This window comes from Lactuca virosa, chromosome 1 (assembly GCF_052849685.1).
Source record: "Lactuca virosa cultivar CGN04683 chromosome 1, Lactuca_virosa_CGN04683_v6, whole genome shotgun sequence".
Lineage (NCBI taxonomy): Eukaryota > Viridiplantae > Streptophyta > Magnoliopsida > Asterales > Asteraceae > Lactuca > Lactuca virosa.
Genome location: NC_136426.1, coordinates 51,834,732 through 51,854,582, shown reverse-complemented (window position 1 = coordinate 51,854,582; position 19,851 = coordinate 51,834,732). Strand labels below are relative to the sequence as shown.

Below are 19,851 nucleotides of genomic sequence, written 5' to 3'. Positions count from 1 at the left end.
CTTCATATTATTTGCAATTAGATTACGGCATCCCTCTTCTGAATTGTAAATAATCATGTTGGATCCTAGCCCTAATTTCTCATTTGGGTGTTTAATTGGGGATCATTATCCGATCTAAACTTTGTTCCTTTTTCTATTTTAGATGTCTACTCAAAACAACAACGCTTCTGGCTCATTCTCACTCATGAACTTGTGTGGGAGGGTGATATTTGATTGGACCAATCTCAATGATTGGATCCACAACATTCTCATGGCCACCAGCTACGAGGACAAAGAGTATGTTCTCGACAAGGAGCTGAAGGAAGTCAATGTGAACACTGCTACTCCTGAAGAAATTGTTGCGTACGAAACTCATGAGCGAGATGCTACGAAGGTTCATTGCATCATGCTCGCAACAATGATTGCTGAACTCCAAAAGTCCTACGGGGACTACTATCCCTACGAGATGCACCAAGATTTGATGGAAAGGTACCATCAAAGTGCTAGGCAGGAGAGGTACGAGATAATCACTTCGATGATCACAACCAAAATGAATGATGGAGAGTCCATCATGGCCCACTTGCAGAAAATGCAAAGGTTTGTGGACCGCTTGCTAAAGTTGAACGTGAACTTCGATGAGGAGCTGACCATATATATTATTCTTCACTCGTTGCCTCCTTGTTACGACCAGTTTCGTATGACCTATCATATGAACAAGGAAGAGGTCACTCTGAGCAAGCTTCAGGGCCTGCTAAGGATTGCTGAGAGTAGTCTGAAAGGAAAATCTACTACATCAACTCCTACTGCTGCTGCCCCCGTCTTGGCTATTGGGCAAGGAAAAGGAAAGAAGAGGAAGGCTCCTTCTAAGAGCCACAAAGGTAAACCCCATGATGGATCCTCTTCTAGTGGGACCAAAGCTAGTTCTACTACCCCCTCTTCTAACCCAAAAGAAGCAAAGTGCTTCTACTGTCACGACAAAGGGCATTGGAAACGAAGCTGCCCGAAGTATCTGCAAGACATCAAGGATGGGAAGATAAAACCATCCTTCGCAGGTATTTATACTATTCAATCTAACAACTCATCAGATGCTATTTCTTGGGTCCTTGATACAGGATGTGGTTTTCACATTCGTTCTGATTTGCAGGGTCTAAGAAGAAGTAGGGATGTTGAGCATGGGAAGATGAACCTGGTCATGGGAAATAGGAAAGCGTCGCCTGTCACCAAGATTGAAGTTTACTCTTTAGTGCTTAGTAGTGGGTTAGGTTTAGATTTGAATGATTGTTGCTACTCGTCAGAAATGGCGAGAAACATTATTTCTTTTCATGGTTTGTACAGACAAGGTTTTAGATTTTTGTTTAATAATGAAATTTGTTCTATTAATGCTTTCTTGAATGGTACTTTCTATTTTGAAGCATTGCCTTGTAATGGAGTATATGAAATTGTGAATGTTGTAGATAACTTAAGAAATAATGTGTTGCACATTGATTCGTCCAATGGTTTGGACAAAGCATGCTTGTGGCATTGTCGTCTTGGACATGTCAACAAGAAGCGCATAGCCCAACTCCAAAAGGATGGAGTGTTGGAGTCATTCGACCTCAAATCGGATGACATATGCGAATCTTGTTTACTTGGAAAGATGACCAAGTCACCCTTCACTGGTACTTGTGAAAGGGGTGAGGGTTTATTGGACCTCATACATACGGATGTATGTGGACCCTTTAGATCAACTATAAGGGATGTGAACCGCTTCTATGTGACTTTTACCGATGATTATAGCAGATACGGGTATATCTACTTAATCAAGCACAAGTCAGAAACCTTTGAAAAGTTCAAAGAGTTTAAGCAAGAAATGGAGAATCCGCTGGGCAGGAAAATTAAGATGCTCCGATCCGATCGAGGAGGTGAGTACCTTAGTATAGAATTCCACGACTACCTCAAGGAATGCAGAATTGTTTCGCAATTGAGGTCTCCTAGGACAGCACAGTTGAATGGTGTGGCTGAGAGGCGCAATCGAACCTTGTTGGACATGGTTCATTCCATGATGAGTCGGGCTTCGTTACCTATCTTATTTTGGGGGTATGCCTTAGAGACTGCCGCCCATATCCTTAATCTAGTCCTAACTAAGAAGGTTGCCAAAACACCTCACGAGACGTGGACAGGGAAAGTTCCCTCGTTGACACATATCAAAGTTTGGGGTTGCGAGGCTTTCGTAAGACGAGAGACTCACGACAAGCTCGGACCTCGTAGTGAGCGGTGTATTTTCATCGGCTATCCACAGAAGTCCTTTGGATATCTCTTCTATAGACCGAGTGACAATGTTGTCTTCGTTGCGAGGAGAGGGGTTTTCCGAGAAAAGAGAACTCATATGCCAAGAGGACAGTGGGAGGCAAATTGATCTTGAAGAGCTTCAAGAATCAAGGGATGAAGGAACCTCTAACACTGGCGCTCAACCCAAGGAGGCGCTCAACCCAAGGAGGAAACTCTTGTTGAACCGATTGACGAGTCCTTCCCTCTTAGACGTTCCGGTAGAGTTAGTGATCCACCTGTGTTGTATGGTTTCCATATAACAAGTGAAGGTGATACGTTTATTAGTGATAGCACACTAATAAATTTGGATGAACCTAACAACTACAAGGAATCCATGGCAGGCCCGAAGTCTGTAAAATGGAAAGAGGCTATGGACAGCGAGATTCAGTCCATGTATGACAATCAAGTACGGAACTTGGTTGACAATGTGTCAGGTCGTAAGACGGTCGGGTGCAAATGGATCTTCAAGAAGAATACCGACATGGATGGGAAAGTACACACGTATAAGGCGCGATTGGTTGCGAAGGGCTTTACTCAAACTCCTGGAGTTGACTATGATGATACCTTCTCACCAGTAGCGAAGATTAAATCTATAAGGGTCATGCTAGCCATAGCTGCGTTTCATGATTATGAAATATGGTAGATGGATGACAAAACCGCTTTCCTTAATGGGAAGTTGGATGAAGATGTTTACATGAGTCAGCCAGAGGGTTTTGTTGATGCGAAGCACCCTAATAGAGTGTGTAAGCTTGATAAATCCATCTATGGATTAAAACAAGCGTCTCGCGGATGGAATCTTTTTTTTGATGAGAAACTCAAAGAGTTTGGTTTCTCGAGAAGCGAGGATGAGTCCTGTGTATATATCAAAGCCAGTGGGAGTATAGTTAGCTTTCTCGTTTTGTATGTGGATGACATATTGCTCATAGGAACGACGTCCCAACCTTGCAGGAGGTTAAGTCCTGGCTTGGGAAGTGCTTCGCTACGAAGGACCTCGGAGAAGCTGCTTATATTTTAGGGATAAGGATATTGAGAAATAGGAGTAAGAGACTAACAAGACTTAGTCAAAGTACTTACTTGCATAAAGTGTTGAAACGTTTTAGCATGGAAAATTCCAAGAAAGGGGAGTTAACGATCCAAAGCAATACCAAGTTGAGTAAGACTCAAAGTCCGAGTACTGATGTTGAGATAGCAGAGATGAGCAGAGTACCTTATGCTTCCGCAGTTGGCTCAATCATGTATGTTATGACATGTACTCATCCTGATGTGGCCTTCGCTTTGAGCATGGTCAGCAGATATCAAGGGAACCCTGGTAGAGCTCTTGTCCTCGGTGGGAGCGATGACTTGAGAGTGCGAGGGTATAGTGACGCTAGTTTTTAGACTAACCGGGATAATTTCCGATCTCAGTCGGGCTGGGTCTTTACCTTAAATGGAGGAGCAGTGACATGGAAAAGTTCCAAGCAGGATACCGTAGCTGATTCAACGTGCGAATCATGGTACATAACAGCAAACGAAGCGTCGAAGGAGGCAATATGGCTAAAGAACTTCATCGGAGACCTTGGAGTTGTACCGACCATAAAGGAGCCTATGGAGATTTTCTGCGATAACGAAGGTGCGATTGCCTTAACCAGGGAACCGATGGATCATGACAGATCCAGGCATATCGACAGGAAATATCATTTCATTAGACATCGGGTAGAAGAGGGACTCCTCGTAGTAAAGAGGATATCGTCTGAGGATAATCCAGCAGATCCCCTTACGAAGGGACTGAGTAGGGTTAAGCACTTGCAGCACGCTAGGAGCATTGGGCTGAAGGACGATATTAGTTTTAGTTATTAGATAGATTTTAGAAACTTGTAATAGATAAATTTTAATTGACATTTTGATGATTAAATAAAGGTGTTTTATTTATAAGTAATGTTACTGTCTTGTGTCAATTATTTACTATTGTTTCACTTTGCATGTTTTGACTTCCTAAATAATAAGATTATTTAAACTATCCACAGTCGATCATACGTTGGAAGTAAGTATGAAAGAAGACTGTCATGAATTGGCTTGTAGATTTTCTAAGCGTTAAGACATAGCAAAAGTTTGATGCAACGTTCATGAGTGCTTATGAAATATGATTTGAGTATTGGATTAAACCCACGCTCACATGAATCACTTCATGGAATTTAATCACGAGTGATTGTGAGACGATAATATCATATTGTCTTTAAACCTAGATATATGAGTTGTTGTTTATGAGTCAGTTGTGCATTGATAATGCGTAAACGCATCAGTAACTTGATGTTATAAAATGCATTATTATGTACGATTTGATGAGTAAATAGTACAAGCATATAAGTTGAAGTTTATATGTTCCTTTTATCCTACGAGGCTAAAAGCGATATCTTGGGCCCCTCGATGATTTTGTTTTGACTTATGTGTCGGGCCCGGTTAGGACTGAATTCATGTGTTCAATTAAGTTCTATGTCAGACAAATCAGAGATCGAGAAACTAACTGCTAGACAATAAGTATGACTATGTTCCATGTGATTGTCCACACAATATCTTGAGAACGGAGGACTATACAATCCTTTATCTAAAGGACGTGTCAGAGTTCGACAACGGCTTTTGAGAGCTACAATTGCTAAGCGGATTTTGAAGTCGTACTTGCATTTATAGTTATTAGACTTATCCAAGTGGGAGACTGTTGGATTAGGTGTCTAAGCCATAACTATATTTGGTATGTACTTGACCCGGTTGTAGCATGGTCCTTTTGGGTTGCCTTCATCAGAGCAACTTGTATGGATGAATAATGGAGAAAGAGGTTATTATGGTTTATTAATATATTATATGAATAATATATTAAAAGAGAAATCATATTATTATTATTTAATTAACATTGGTCAATAATTAATTTAGAATTAATTTCGTGGTCAAAAGAGGTTAATTGAATTAAGGGGACTGATATTGTAATTATGTGATAGTTGCAATATGGGCTGAGGATCCCTAAGTTAAGGGATGGACGATTTTATGGGGAAGCCCATGAAGAAATCGTCCAAGGGCTAGGTTCTGGAATATTCCTATGGGCTGCTTAGAGCCTAAGCAACCGGATTAGGTCTTTGACTGAAACCCTAATTCCTCAGCTATATAAAGGACCCTAGGCTTCACAATTTCGGCTACCACTTGAACCCTAGAGATCATAGAGCCGATTTTGAGCCTTCCCCCTCTCTCTCCATGATCATCCAATTGCTTTGGTGTTTGTGATTCATTAGAGGCATCACATTTGAGGTGTTAGGTTCTCAAAAGCTCAAGATCATCAAGCTTCAATTGAAAGGTAACATTCTTATTCTTATTTATGTTGATTTCGATTTTTGTAGTATGATAGATTAGGGTTTGAAAGGTGACATTCTCAAAAACTCACTAAGCTTTGTGCTTACGGTTTTCAGTTTATGTTTTAGGTACTTCTGGTTCGAAATGTGTAACATACATGTTATTAACCTAGTGTAATTATCATATTTTGTAAGCCTGTTAGTGAATATTATTGAATATTATATGATTTTGAGCGTTGAGTTCTAACAAGATAGTTTTTACGAGATTTGAAGTAAAACTATGTTTAGAATCGTTCGAAAAATATTGGAAGTCTTATGAGATTCCGATCAAAAGTCAACTATTGAAATTAACGAAAATATAAAGTTGGAAATAAGTAAAAATAATGTTATTGAAAGTTGTAGATTATCTCGTTAGAAACATTTAGGCGAAAATCTCATCGAAATCCGAGTTATAACGAAGAAGTTATGACTCATGAAAGTTTCGCGACCGAACCGGCACGACGCTATATGACGTAAAAAGTGAGTTTTCAATAAACTCCTTTTTAGCTTTAGTGATCTAAATGAAAGTTGTAGTATTCGTTAAACCGATAGCTTTCACAAAAAGAACGTCCAAATCTGACTTCGTATGAGGATGTTATCATTTTTCTAAGATTCGGCATGACAGTACACAACCCGAAACTCGAAATAAAGATCGAGTGATTTTTAGCTGACACAACTTAAATGAGAATCGAAGGTCTCGTCAATAGTAGTACAACGATAAAAAGACAGAAGAAAACGGACGTCGGATAAAGAAGTTATGAATTTTTAACGGACTTTTCTTGTCCTGGCCTGTTAAAAATATAATATTAAAAAATGAAGTCAAAATTAGCCGACAGGGTCTAAACAAAAGTTGTAGATTATAATTTCACCTACGCGTGGATATAAAGAACGTCAAAAATGGAGTTCGTATGCGAAAGATATGAATTTCTGAAGTTCGGAACACAAACTTCGAGGCCTGACTAAACTCACGACGTGAGCAAGTATGGCTCACGACGTGAAGTAGTTGATCGACACCTCTCAAGCCTAGAAGACACGCGAAAAACCTACGAGCTGACCAGGATCGAGCTCACGACGTGAGCTTATAAGGCTCACGACGTGAGAGTCGGATTTTCGAACTATAAATAGAGGATCAACCATCTTGCTTCCGTTTACACAAAAATGCAACCCTCTCTCCTATATTGCTGATTTTGAGCCATTTTCCCGAGCCGACGATCGCTAACTGCTGACAGTGTCTAGTCAGATTCTACCGTAAAAAACGCACTTAGGGGGTAATTTCATCGCAACATTCAGTTATTTCACGGTGAGTTCAATATAGGGACAATTGTATGTTATGTGTTATATGTGCAATGTGCTTTCCCGTGTTATTATGATAATGAAACTATACCTTTGACCATGAAGTGAATGACTAAGCATCACTTTGGTATTGGTATGAAGCCTTTGACCATGAAGTGAATGACTAAGCATCACTTTGGTATTGGCAGAATGCTAGGTAGGGCTAAAAGCCTGTATATTCTAGCAAAATGATAATTTGAAATTGTATTTTCTATGCCACTTGGGCTAAAGTCTTATTGATGTATATCAAGTTGAAATTGTTGTATGTCATTGATTGTAAATCTTTGATTCAGATTATTCGTTGATATGGAAATCCTGTCATATGATACACATATGCCTTTGTTGTTCTTTGTCCCTCTTTGCTCCTGTCTAATTGATATATATATATATATATATATATATATATATATATATATATATATATATATATATATATATATATGTATATATATATATATATATATATATATATATATATGACATAGCGTTATATTGTAACTGTTGTTGAACTCACTAAGCGTCACCCGCTTATCCCTCTCAGTGTTTAACTATTGCAGGTGATAAGCATTCAGTATAGTCATGTACTGTTGGAAGATGTAGAATAGATAATATTATTACTTTTGTACTTGGTGTATAAATTCCTGGGAAGTTATGTAATATATAAAACTTTGTAAAAATCTTAATAGTTGGTTTGTATCCAGACTTTTGTAAATTATATTATGAATATGCATGTAGCATGTTTGGAGTAATAATATTGTAAAGGTATTAGAGAAGTATTGGTTCTCACAATCATGGTATCAAAGCAGTAGTTTAAGTGAACTAAATCCCACGGATTGGTATTTAGACTTAAATTATTTGAAGTTCAATATATGAACAGATTCATTGTAAGTATATGGATACAAACCATAGGAAAGACTTAAGTAAAGTATTAGGTAATAATAAACCCTAATATTCTAAAATACTATATTACTCCAAATTTTCAGAACAATGGCTGAATAGGTGAGTAGCCATACACCTGATGTGGGTGGAGATCCTCAACCTGATGAAGTAAATACTCCAGTATCCCTTTGTGAGGAGCGAATTATGGATAAACTTACTGGTGTTATTCGGCAGACTCTCGAAGAACACAAAAAGGATAGTGATAAAGGTAAAGAGAAAGCCACCGAAGAATCTTCAAAAGGGGAGGCGAAACGTCCTTCATTCAAAACTTTCAAGAGTAATGGTGCTACGGAGTTTTCACGTGTTCTTAATCCCATTGTTGTTCTTACATGGATCCAGAACACAGAAAAAGTATGTCGTATCTCTCATGTGGTTAATGAAGACAAGGCTAATTATGCTTCTGTAATGCTCATCGGAGAAGCCTTAGTCTGGTGGGAAGCAACATTCGAAGCTCTCGACGAGTATGACCAAGAGAATTTATCTTGGGAAATGTTCAAAACTCTCTTGCTAGGAAAGTATTGTCCTATAGACATGAGGAGAAGATTGGAGAAAGAATTCCTTGAGCTTAAACAGGGAGGAATGACTGTGATTGATTATGAAACTCAATTCAATCAAAAAGCACGGTTTGCTGCAAAATATATTCCAACTGAAGACGATAAAATTCAGTTATTTGTGGAAGGACTACGGTATGAAATCCGTGATTTCGTGGTTAATCGGGACGTTCTGTTATTTGATAAAGCTGTTGAGTATGCCCGAAAGCGCGATCATAACTTAGAAATACGTGGTGCCACTCTTTCTGTTCCGAAGCATCCACGTGTTGATCGAACTGTTCCCTGTTTCCCCTATTCAACCAGTTCAATCCGCTCGATCTGATCCTGGCAAACAAGTGCAATCTCATAATACCTCTCGTGGTCGCGGTAGGTCACAATCTTTTTTTCTTCAGTCACCATCGTGTCGAAATTGTGGAAAGAATCATCAGGGCGAATGCTGATTAGAAAAAGGATCAGTGGTTTGTTATGGATGTGGAGAAATAGGCCACATGAAGTCCGTTTGCCCGATGAAGAATGTTACATGCTTTGCTTGTGGTGTTATTGGCCACAGAAAGCGTTTCTGCCCTACTCTTACTAGTCAAATGGCGGGGAGTCAAGCTTCCGTCCAACAACCAAAGAGTACTCCAACTAAAAAGGAGGAGGTGCCAAAAGCTAAAGGTCGTGCATTCCAAATTACCACGGAGGAGGCACGTAAAGACCCGACTGTTGTGACTGGTACATTTCTCGTCAACTCTAGACCTGCTCACATCTTATTTGATTATGGTGCCTCAAATTCTTTTGTGTCTCATGAATTTGCGCGTTCTTTTCAAATTGCTTGCTATGCACTCGCTCAACCATTTCATGTAGAAACAGCAGGAAGTATATCATTACTTGCTGATAAAGTCTATAAAGATTGTGTCATAGAAATTGAAAGTTATAATTTTCTTGCTAACCTGATTCCTATCTCCTTGCCCAACTTTGATATTATTCTCGGCATGGATTGGTTGTCAAAGAACCGCGCATAACTCTTGTGCTATGAAAAGATAGTACGCATTCCTATCGAAGGGTATAATCCTATTTATGTCTACGGTGAACAAAGACTTAAAATCTTAAAAATAATATCTTTCTTAAAAGCTCATAAATTTATATCGAAGGGGTGTTCTACTTATCTAGCCTATACAGTTGATATCTCAAAAGAGGGGAAGAAAACTGTAAATGACGTTCCTGTTGTTAATGAATATCCTGATGTTTTCCCCGATGATTTTCCTGGACTTCCTCCGGATAGGCAAGTAGAATTCTGAATTGATCTTGTACCTGGTGCTGCTCCAATTGAAAAGACTCCTTATCGTCTTGCGCCAGCTGAGATGAAGGAAATGATGATCCAAATGCATGAATTACTTGACAAAGGCTTTATTCGACCGAGTACCTCTCCTTGGGGTGCTCCAGTATTGTTTGTCAAGAAGAAGGACGGATCGATGCGAATGTGTATTGATTATCGCGAGCTAAATAAGGTAACTATCAAGAACAAGTATCTACTACCTCGCATTGACGATTTATTTGATCAACTTCAGGGTGTTAGCTATTTCTCGAAGATTGGTTTGAGATCTGGCTATCATCAGTTGAAAGTACACGAGCAAGATGTACTAAAGACTGCTTTCCGTACTCGATATGGGCATTTTGAATTCCTTGTCATGCCATTCGGTTTGACAAATGCTCCTGCCGTATTCATGGATATGATGAATCGAGTATGCCGTCCAATGCTCGATAAATTTGTCATCGTATTCATTGATGATATTCTAATCTATTCCAAGTCTGAAGCTGATCATGCCATTCATATTCGTGAAATGTTAGAACTTCTTCGAAAGGAGAAACTATATGCTAAATTCTCCAAATGTGAATTTTGGCTTCGTCAAATTCAATTTCTCGGCCATGTGATTTCTGGTGATGGTATATCAGTAGATCCTACCAAAATTGAAGCCATTCAGAATTGGGAAGCACCCTGTACTGCTTCTGAAATTCGCAGTTTCTTGGGTCTCGCGGGGTATTACCGGAGATTCATTAAAGACTTTTCACGCATAACTGTACCTCTCACAAGTCTTACACGAAAGGAAGTAAAGTTCGAATGGGGTGAAGCCCAAGAAAAAGCTTTCTCAACTTTAAAAGATCTTTTGACTCATGCTCCGATCTTATCACTCCCAGAAGGTGATAATGATTTTTCCGTGTATAGCGATGCTTCAAGGTTGGGACTCGGTTGTGTGTTGATGCAACGTGGTAGAGTAATAGCCTATGCCTCAAGACAACTGAAAGAGTATGAAAAGAATTATCCCACCCATGACCTCGAACTCGATACAGTAGTATTTGACCTAAAACTTTGGAGACATTATCTTTTTGGTACAAAATGTCAATTATTTACCGACCACAAAATTCTCAAGTATATATTCAGTCAACAAACTTTGAATATGAGACAACAACGAGCCATGGAGCTGATCAAAGACTATGACTGTGAAATCCTGTATCATCCTGGAAAAGGCCAATGTAGTTGCCGATGCACTTAGCAGGAAGGTTTATCATAATAGTGTGTGTTATGTTATTACCCACACTACCGTAAAGTTCACCATTCTTGATGAACTAGAAAAATGGCAAGTAGAGGCCTTAAAGCCAGAAAATGTGAAGAAGGAAGGGATGGTACATTATGCTGATATTTTACTTGATGATCCACGTGGACTGAAAGTATTTAAGAATTGGCTATGGATTCCAAAGATTGGTGGATTAAGACAGAAGATTTTGGATGAAGCCCATAAGTCTAAATTGTCAATACATCCTGGTATAAGTAAAATGTACTATGATGTACGGGCTGATTATTGGTGGCCTGGATTAAAGAGAGACATCGGAAGATACGTGCAATAATGTTTAATATGCTTACAAGTCAAAGCAGAGCACCAAAAGCCTTACGGAATTCCAGAAAGTATTAGTGTTCCCGTGTGGAAATGGGAGGAGCTGTCCTTGGATTTTATTACCAAATTGCCAAAGACTGCGAGACAGAATGATATCATTTGGGTAATTGTCGACCGACTGACTAAGAGTGCACATTTTCTTGCCATGCGTGAAACAGCTCCAATGGAAAAATATGCACAAGTATACTTGGATGAAATTATTGCGAGACATGGCGTGACACTAAAGATTATTTCCAATCGTGATACTCGCTTCACTTCTCATTTTTGGGCGAGTATGCAACGTGAATTGGGATCTCGAGTTGCTCTCAGCACAACGTATCATCCCCAGACAGATGGTCAGACAGAGAGAACAATCCAAACAGTAGAAGATATGCTTCGTGCATGCGTCTTGGAGTTCGGGGTAACTGGGATAAGTACTTACCTTTTGTCGAATTTTCATATAATAACAGTTACCACACTTCAATCAAAATGCCACCATATGAAGCACTATATGGAAGTAAATGTCGTACTCCATTGTGTTGGCGTGATGTAGGACAAAAAATCCTTGGAGGCCCTGAAATGATTCAAGACACCACTGATAAGATTCAAATTGTACGAGAAAGAATGAAAGCGGCCCAGGATCGACAAAAGTCCTATGCAGAAAAGAGGCGACGACCCATAAAATTCCAGTTGGGTGATTTTCGTAATGCTGAAAGTATCCTCATGGAAAGGCATTATGCGATTTGGGAAGAAAGGAAAACTAAGTCCTAGATTTGTTGGTCCTTTCAAAATCATCCAGAGAATTGGTAAGCAAGCATATCGCTTGGAATTGCCTGAAGATTTGGCAGGTATTCATGATGTGTTTCATGTGAGTTATTTGCGTAAATGTTTAAGCATATATGATGAAACAATCCCGTTATCCGATGTGAAACTGGATAATAAATTAAGATATGTAGAAGAACCTGAAGAGATCATAAACGAAAGAACGACTAATCTACGTAATAAAGAAATGGAGTTGGTGCTTGTCAAGTGGAAACACCATCGCGACCCAAATTATACTTGGGAAAATAAGAATGAGATAAGAGCGAAATATCCCCATTTGTTTAAATCGTTGTAATTTCGGGGACGAAATTCTCAAAAGGATGAGGTATTTATAACATACACGTTAATAACCTAGTGTAATTATCGTATTTTGTAATCCTGTTAGTGAATATTATTGAATATTATATGATTTTGAGCGTTGAGTTCTAACAAGCTAGTTTTTACGAGATTTGAAGTAAAACTATGTTTAGAATCGTTCGGAAAATATTGGAAGTCTTATGAGATTCCGATCAAAAGTCAACTATTGAAATTAACGAAAATATAAAGTTGGAAATAAGTAAAAGTATGTTATTGAAAGTTGTAGATTATCTTGTTAGAAACATTTAGGCGAAAATCTCATCGAAATCTGAGTTATAACGAAGAAGTTATGACTCATTAAAGTTTCGCAACAGAACCGGCACGACGCTATATGACGTAAAAAGTGAGTTTTCAATAAACTACTTTTTAGCTTTAGTGATCTAAATGAAAGTTGTAGTATTCGTTAAACCGAGAGCTTTCATAAAAAGAACGTCAAAATCTGACTTCGTATGAGGATGTTATGATTTTTCTAAGTTTCGACATAGCAGTACACAACACGAGACTCGAAATAAAGATCGAGTGATTTTTAGCCGACACAACTTAAACGAGAATCGAAGGTCTCGTCAATAGTAGTACAACGATAAAAAGACAGAAGAAAACGGACGTCGGATAAAGAAGTTATGAATTTTTAACGGACTTTTCATTTCCCGGTCTGTTAAAAATATAATATTAAAAATGAAGTCAAAATTAGCCGACGGAGTCTAAACGAAAGTTGTAGAGTATAATTTCACCTACACGTGGATATAAAGAACGTCAAAAATGGAGTTCGTATGCGAAAGATATGAGTTTCTGAAGTTCGGAACACAAACTTCGAGGCCTGACCAAACTCACGACGTGAAGTAGTTGATTGACACCTCTCAAGCCTAAAAGACACGCGACAAACCTATGAGCTGACCAGGATCGAGCTCACGACGTGAGCTTATAAGGCTCACGACGTGAGAGTCTGATTTTCGAACTATAAATAGAGGATCAACCATCTTGCTTTCGTTTACACAAAAACGCAACCCTTTCTCCCGTATTGCTGATTTTGAGCCATTTTCCCGAGCCGACGATCGCTAACTGCTGACAGTGTTTAGTCGGATTCTATCGTAAAAAACGCACTTAGGGGTAATTTCATCGCAACATTCGGTTATTTCACAGTGAGTTCAATATAGGGACAATTGTATGTTATGTGTTATATGTGCAATGTGTTTTCCCGTGTTATTATGATAATGGAGCTATACCTTTGACCATGAAGTGAATGACTAAGCATCACTTTGGTATTGGTATGAAGCCTTTGACCATGAAGTGAATGACTAAGCATCACTTTGGTATTGGTAGAATGCTAGGTAGGGCTAAAAGCCTGTATATTCTAGCAAAATGATAATCCGAAATTGTATTTTCTATGCTACTTGGGCTAAAGTCTTATTGATGTATATCAAGTTGAAATTGTTGTATTTCATTGATTGTAAATCTTTGAATCAGATTATTCGTTGATATGGAAATCCTGTCATATGATACACATATGTCTTTGTTGTTCTTTGTCCCTCTTTGCTCCTGTCATATTGATATATATATATATATATATATATATATATATATATATATATATATATATATATATATGACATAGCGTTATATTGTAACTATTATTGAACTTACTAAGCGTCACCCACTTATCCCTCTCGGTGTTTAACTATTGCAGGTGATAAACATCCAGTATAGTCATGTACTGTTGGGAGATGTAGAATAGATAATATTATTACTTTTGTACTTAGTGTATAAATTCCTGGGAAGTTATGTAATATATAAAACTTTGTAAAAGTCTTAAGAGTTGGTTTGTATACAGACTTTTGTAAATTATATTATGAATATGCATGTAGCATATTTGGAGTAATAATATTGTAAATGTATTAGAGAAGTGTTGGTTCTCACAAAAGAGAAGAGCCCGAGATGATTGCAGTGCACACACCACCTCGTTCTGTATTTTATGCTTACTCTGATGTTTCATGATGTATTTGACACACTTTGTTCTATCTTGATTTTATGATGATGTTTGGATTACAATTTTATTAATTTAAAAACGAAAATTTTATTACTTTGATGAGCCAAGAAGTGACATAAGTGATGATTTAGATCTTCTTTCTTTTTGGAAAACACATCAATATCATTATCCGGAGCTTGTTTCCATGACTCGAGATATTTTAAGCATCCGTGTCTCCACTATAGCATCTGAATCTGCCTTTAGTAATGGTGGTCGTGTTCTTAATCAATATCAAACTTCTTTAAAGTACAAAATTGTTGAGGTTTAATTTGGTCTCGTAACATCCAACCTCATAGTGTTTCATTTGGTCTCGTAACACCCGACCTCACAATGTTTTCATTTGGTTATGTTCTATTTTGGATCTATGTTTTTGTTTTGTTTCTAGGATTATTGTTGTAACAATAGAAGTAACCGAAAGTTAATGGTTGTGGTCGTCACAAGAAGGGGAGGGGAGGAGGGTGAGTCTCATTTTGATTTATTTTAATATTTAAATAAATAACAAATTAATTAGAAAAATAAGTGAATAGAAAATAGTTTCATTCTATTTTACCTAAGAGACATAAAAAAAATACATTACTGTCCAAATTATGAATAAAAAAAATTAAAAACACAAAGGTAACATCAAATGATATGGAGCATTTATAATTTACTCATAATCTATATTTAATCATATTCAAGCATGTATAATGATCAGAATTCGGACGTGATAAAGATGGTAAAAAAAATACAAATTCAAAATGAAGAAAATCGTCTAGAAATATGGACCACAAGATGAATTATGAAACCAAAAGATGTCGGCCAAGATTTGCTAAAAGAGCGGCGCGCAAAGAGGCGACTCACACCCCCAGCCACCAGCCAAGCCATCACCCTTCGCTTTTTAACTGGAGACCGATAACTCCATAACCCAACCACCACGTCTCTCTCTCTCTCTCTCTCTCTCTCTCTCTCATCTTTTTAGCCCAATCTTCCTTTCGCTCCCTCTCTATAAATCTCTCTTAATCTCGCACGTTTTGTCGATTCTCCAACGAGCGAGGGTTTTTCTAGGGTTTCCAAACACACCTTACCCTCTCTATCCGATTGCGATTTTGTTTTCTTTGCCTCAAAGAGCCACGTTTTGTGTTCGACTCTTTCTCTTTGGTACCGTTAATCCAGGGTTCCAATTTTGAAAAAAAGTTACTCTAGGGTTTATTAATTCGTTTGGCCTCTTTACGTTTGGTGTTCCATCCGGGGTTTAGAGGGTATATTAGGTTATTGATTTCATTCTTTCCGCTTGTGTTTGTTTCGTGGCATTCGTTTTGAATGTTGTCGATCTGGATCAATTGCTGAATTCATCTTAACGTCGCTTGCGGTTAATACGTGAATGGTTAGATTTATCTTGCAATCAATTTTGAAACCCGATTCGTAGATTCCATGTTAATTGGTTAGATATCTGATATAACCTACATCTATCTATATAAGCTTTTGACAATTCTGAATCGGAAACATTTGAGTTTGTTTGATACATTCATACTTCACAAGATTTTTACCTGGCATCTCTATCTGTATATATGAGTTTTGAATAAGTTTGCAAGTTATGGGTATTTATGAACACCGGGAGTTGATGCTTTCAGCTCTTGGGGATTGAGTTTTATGGCACCTACTTTTCCTGTAGAGTTTGCTGGACAAAGAGTTTCAAAGAAGTTATCATCACAAAACAATTTCACTCAAATGATGGGTAAAACAAGGAAAGTTTCTAAAGGCTACTCACATGGGTTTGTTCCAGACTACCGCCATGCAGTTGACACCATGGCCAACTCTGAAGGATTTGGTAGCTCAGGGCGTCTTGACACTGAAATGACCGCTTCAGAAGATTCTTGTGCGCCAAACAGGAAGTCTCTTAACTTGAATCCCGATTCTTCCCAACACTTTGGTGTTCCAATTCAAGTGTTGTCTTTATCAAAGCTGTCAAGTGTTGAGAGGAAAGAATTAGGATTGAGATTGAAACATGAGCTTGAACAAGTTAGAACATTACAGAAAAACATTGGAATGGTGAGCTCAAACTCAAATGTAGGGGTTTTGTCACCATCTGATGTTCATAGTTGTAGTGCTGGACAAAGGAGACCCATTCCTGAATATTCTAGATCTATGTCCCTACCGATGCCCAAGAGAAAAGGTCCACCTGGCCGGAGTGGTGGGTCCCGGTCAAAGAAGAGCGGGTCAGCCCGTGTGGAATCTACAAAGAAGGCATTACCTCCAACTTCTGGGACTGGGAATGCCATGTTGATGAAGCAATGTGAGGCACTATTGACTCGGTTGATGGGGCATAATTTTGGTTGGGTGTTTAATACTCCTGTTGATGTAGTAGCTCTAAAGATTCCAGACTATTACACTGTTATTCAGCATCCAATGGATTTGGGGACAGTGAAAACAAAGTTAATGTCAGGAAGATATATGGATCCATGGGCTTTTGCAGGTGATGTTAGACTGACCTTTTCAAATGCAATGACATACAATCCACGCGGGAATGATGTGCATATAATGGCTGAAACATTGAGCAAGTACTTTGAAGTCAGATGGAAACCAATCGAGAAGAAGCTGTCAGTTGCCACAGAGGCAGTGGTTCCTATGAGACAGAATGTTGTAGAAACTGAAACGGAACCTCCTATTTCCATGCCCCCCTACAAGAAAAAGAAGACAACATCTTTTGGTAATGAAACAAAGCAAGAAGCTGTTAAGAGGACAATGTCAGATGCTGAAAAGCGTAAACTTAGCCTTGAATTGGAGTCTTCAATAACGGATTTACCCGAAAGAATTATTGATTTCCTTAAAGAGAACAGTTCACATGGGAATGCCACAGTGGAGGATGAAATTGAGATTGATATTTATACCCTTAGTGATGATACTCTATTCAAATTGAGGAAGCTTTTGGATGATCATTTCGTGGAGAAACAGAAAAACATGGTTAAAGATGAAACTTGTGATATTGAGGTACAAATTTCTTACAAAGATCCCTGTTTAGCAAGCGGTTTTGGGTGATTGTTTTGATTCTGTATGTGTTATTGCAGCTTCACAATGAGTCAGGGTTCAGCAACTCATCTATGCAAGCATGCAAAGGTTTATTTTATTTATTTATTTATTTCCATGGAAGCTGAAATATGGTTGTTTTGGTGGTTGGTTGTAATTTTGTTGTTAGTTTCAGCTAATGAAGGTAATGAAGAGGATGTGGACATTGGTGGAGATGAGATACCTATTTCAAGCTTCCCTCCAGTAGAGATAGAGAGAGACACAGCTGTGAGGAACAGCAAAAGCAGTAGTTCAAGTAGCTCCAGTAGTGGTTCCGGATCAGCATCTAGTGGTTTGTGTTACTTTGAAGCTTTTGAATTCTCTCATTCTGGACTTGTCATGTGAAATGAAAATATACCAAATAAATCCATTCAAATCTCTTATGATGCTATTCTTCACATGGTTATTCATGAACAAGATTCTGTTTCCCACTGCATGTTTGTGCAGAATCAGATTCAGGGAGTTCTTCAGGCAGTGAATCAGATGATGCAAAGGCTCCAACCATTGTCAACAATGCTAAGGTATTCATTCTCTTCACATTATAATAAGTTATGTTGATGATGATTGGTTTCATATTTAGGACACAATGACAATGGGCAGTGAAGTTAATAATACGGAGCAAATACCTGTTCCTGATGATGCAAAAGGTAATTGTGAGGCTAATGTAAAAATGAGTGTCGTTTAAAATTGTTTACAATCAATCATGTCCTTGTTTGAAAATTTTCAGATTGTGTAAATGGGGAGCAAAAGTGTGATGCGGGTGAAAGTGAAGGGCGTCAAGAGGGTAAGCAATGAAAATAAGGAAGAAAGTGTTGGTTTTGGCCTTTGGGAGATGTCATCTGATCTCTAATGCTGGCTACATTATTTTAGGGGAGAGTGATGCTCCTGCTCCTGCTCCTGCTCCATCAGAGAAAGAGAGAGAGAGGCAAGTCTCTCCTGATAAGCTTTACCGTGCAGCCCTATTGAGAAGCCGTTTTGCTGACACCATACTCAAAGCCCAAGAAAAAACCACCGGAAAGGTCTAAATTACCCCTCTTGGCTCTTACTCCATTCCATTCCACACACTCACTGACATGTATATGTATTTGTGGATGTGGTTCAGGTTGAGGAGCAGGATAGGGAAAGGTTGAGGCTTGAGAAGGAGGAAGTAGAAAAGAGAAGAAAACAAGGTTTTTTTTTTTATTTTTTTTAACATATGTTGTGGATGTTATTATTATTATTACTGAAGTTTGTTATTTGTTATGGTATAGAAAAAGCTCGATTGGAAGCAGAAGCAAAGGCTGCAGAGGAGGCGCGGAGAAATGCTGAATTAGAAGCTGCAGCTGAAGCCAAAAGGAAGAGGGAACTTGAAAGGGAAGCCGCACGTCAGGCCATACAGAAGGTATTTTAATTATTATAAGATGGTCTGTTGGCTGTTGAATAAAATATAAGTGGAAATTTGAGTGGTGTGATGTGATGTGACAGATGGAAAAGATGGTTGATATAAATGACAATTCTGGGTTTCTGGATGATTTGGAAATGCTAAGCGTAGCACCTGCACAGCCTTTAGAAAGCTTGATAGACGAAACTAGTGCAGATTGTGGTCTTGGTCTGGTGGACCCGAGCCCTCTTCCTTTAGGTTTAGGTTTAGGAGGAGGAGGGACTGGCAGTGCCTTCAACTTTGATGGAAAACGTAATCCATTAGAGCAGCTTGGTTTATACATGAAAGATGATGATGAAGATGAAGAGGAAGATGAACCTGCTCCACCTACACAAGTAGATGATCCAGAGGAAGGAGAGATCGACTGACTCACTCAACACTTTCTTCATACAGCCAGAGGATAAGATAGATTTTTTTTCAAAGTCAAAGTCAAAGAGGATGGATGTGAGTTTTTATTTTTGCCATGGAAACAAGCAAGTGCATATATATAATGATAACGGATTGGAGATGGAATGGAAACCACTGACTGTATTCCTTTCCTTTTGGCGTTGGTTTATTGTGTATCGACGGAATTCTTTCTTTGTAGCAACTACTGAGCCCGAGAGGGTATGTTCACTTGCAACAAATGCAATTTTTTTTTTTTTTTTACTGTGCTCTCTGAGTTTTTATGGGAGGGATAAATTTACTCAGTTGGTATAAATTTTATGAAATAGCAACCTTATGTTTTTGTACATGATTTTGTTTTTGTATTTCAAATAATCAATAGATAGATCTCAACTGCTAAAAACTGATAACAACCCAACCCAACCCAACA

The 19,851-nt window shown here is 38.4% G+C and overlaps 1 protein-coding gene across 2 annotated transcripts; it reads left to right on the top strand.

The window, feature by feature from the left end:
• The first annotated feature begins 15,450 nt into the window (after positions 1–15,450).
• Positions 15,451–19,768, top strand: LOC145128516 (transcription factor GTE10-like). 2 transcript variants are annotated; one of them, XM_079063340.1, is made up of 10 exons: positions 15,451–17,542; positions 17,620–17,668; positions 17,748–17,909; positions 18,065–18,138; positions 18,198–18,264; positions 18,345–18,401; positions 18,488–18,636; positions 18,720–18,786; positions 18,868–18,998; positions 19,082–19,768. In XM_079063340.1, exons 1-10 carry the CDS (start codon positions 16,205–16,207, stop codon positions 19,403–19,405), a joined length of 2,418 nt encoding a protein of 805 aa, XP_078919466.1. In that variant the 5' UTR covers positions 15,451–16,204; the 3' UTR covers positions 19,406–19,768. The 2 variants fall into 2 exon arrangements, with proteins under 2 accessions (XP_078919466.1, XP_078919529.1); XM_079063403.1 differs by having other exon boundaries at positions 15,454–17,542; positions 17,754–17,909.
• The last annotated feature ends 83 nt before the right edge of the window (positions 19,769–19,851 follow it).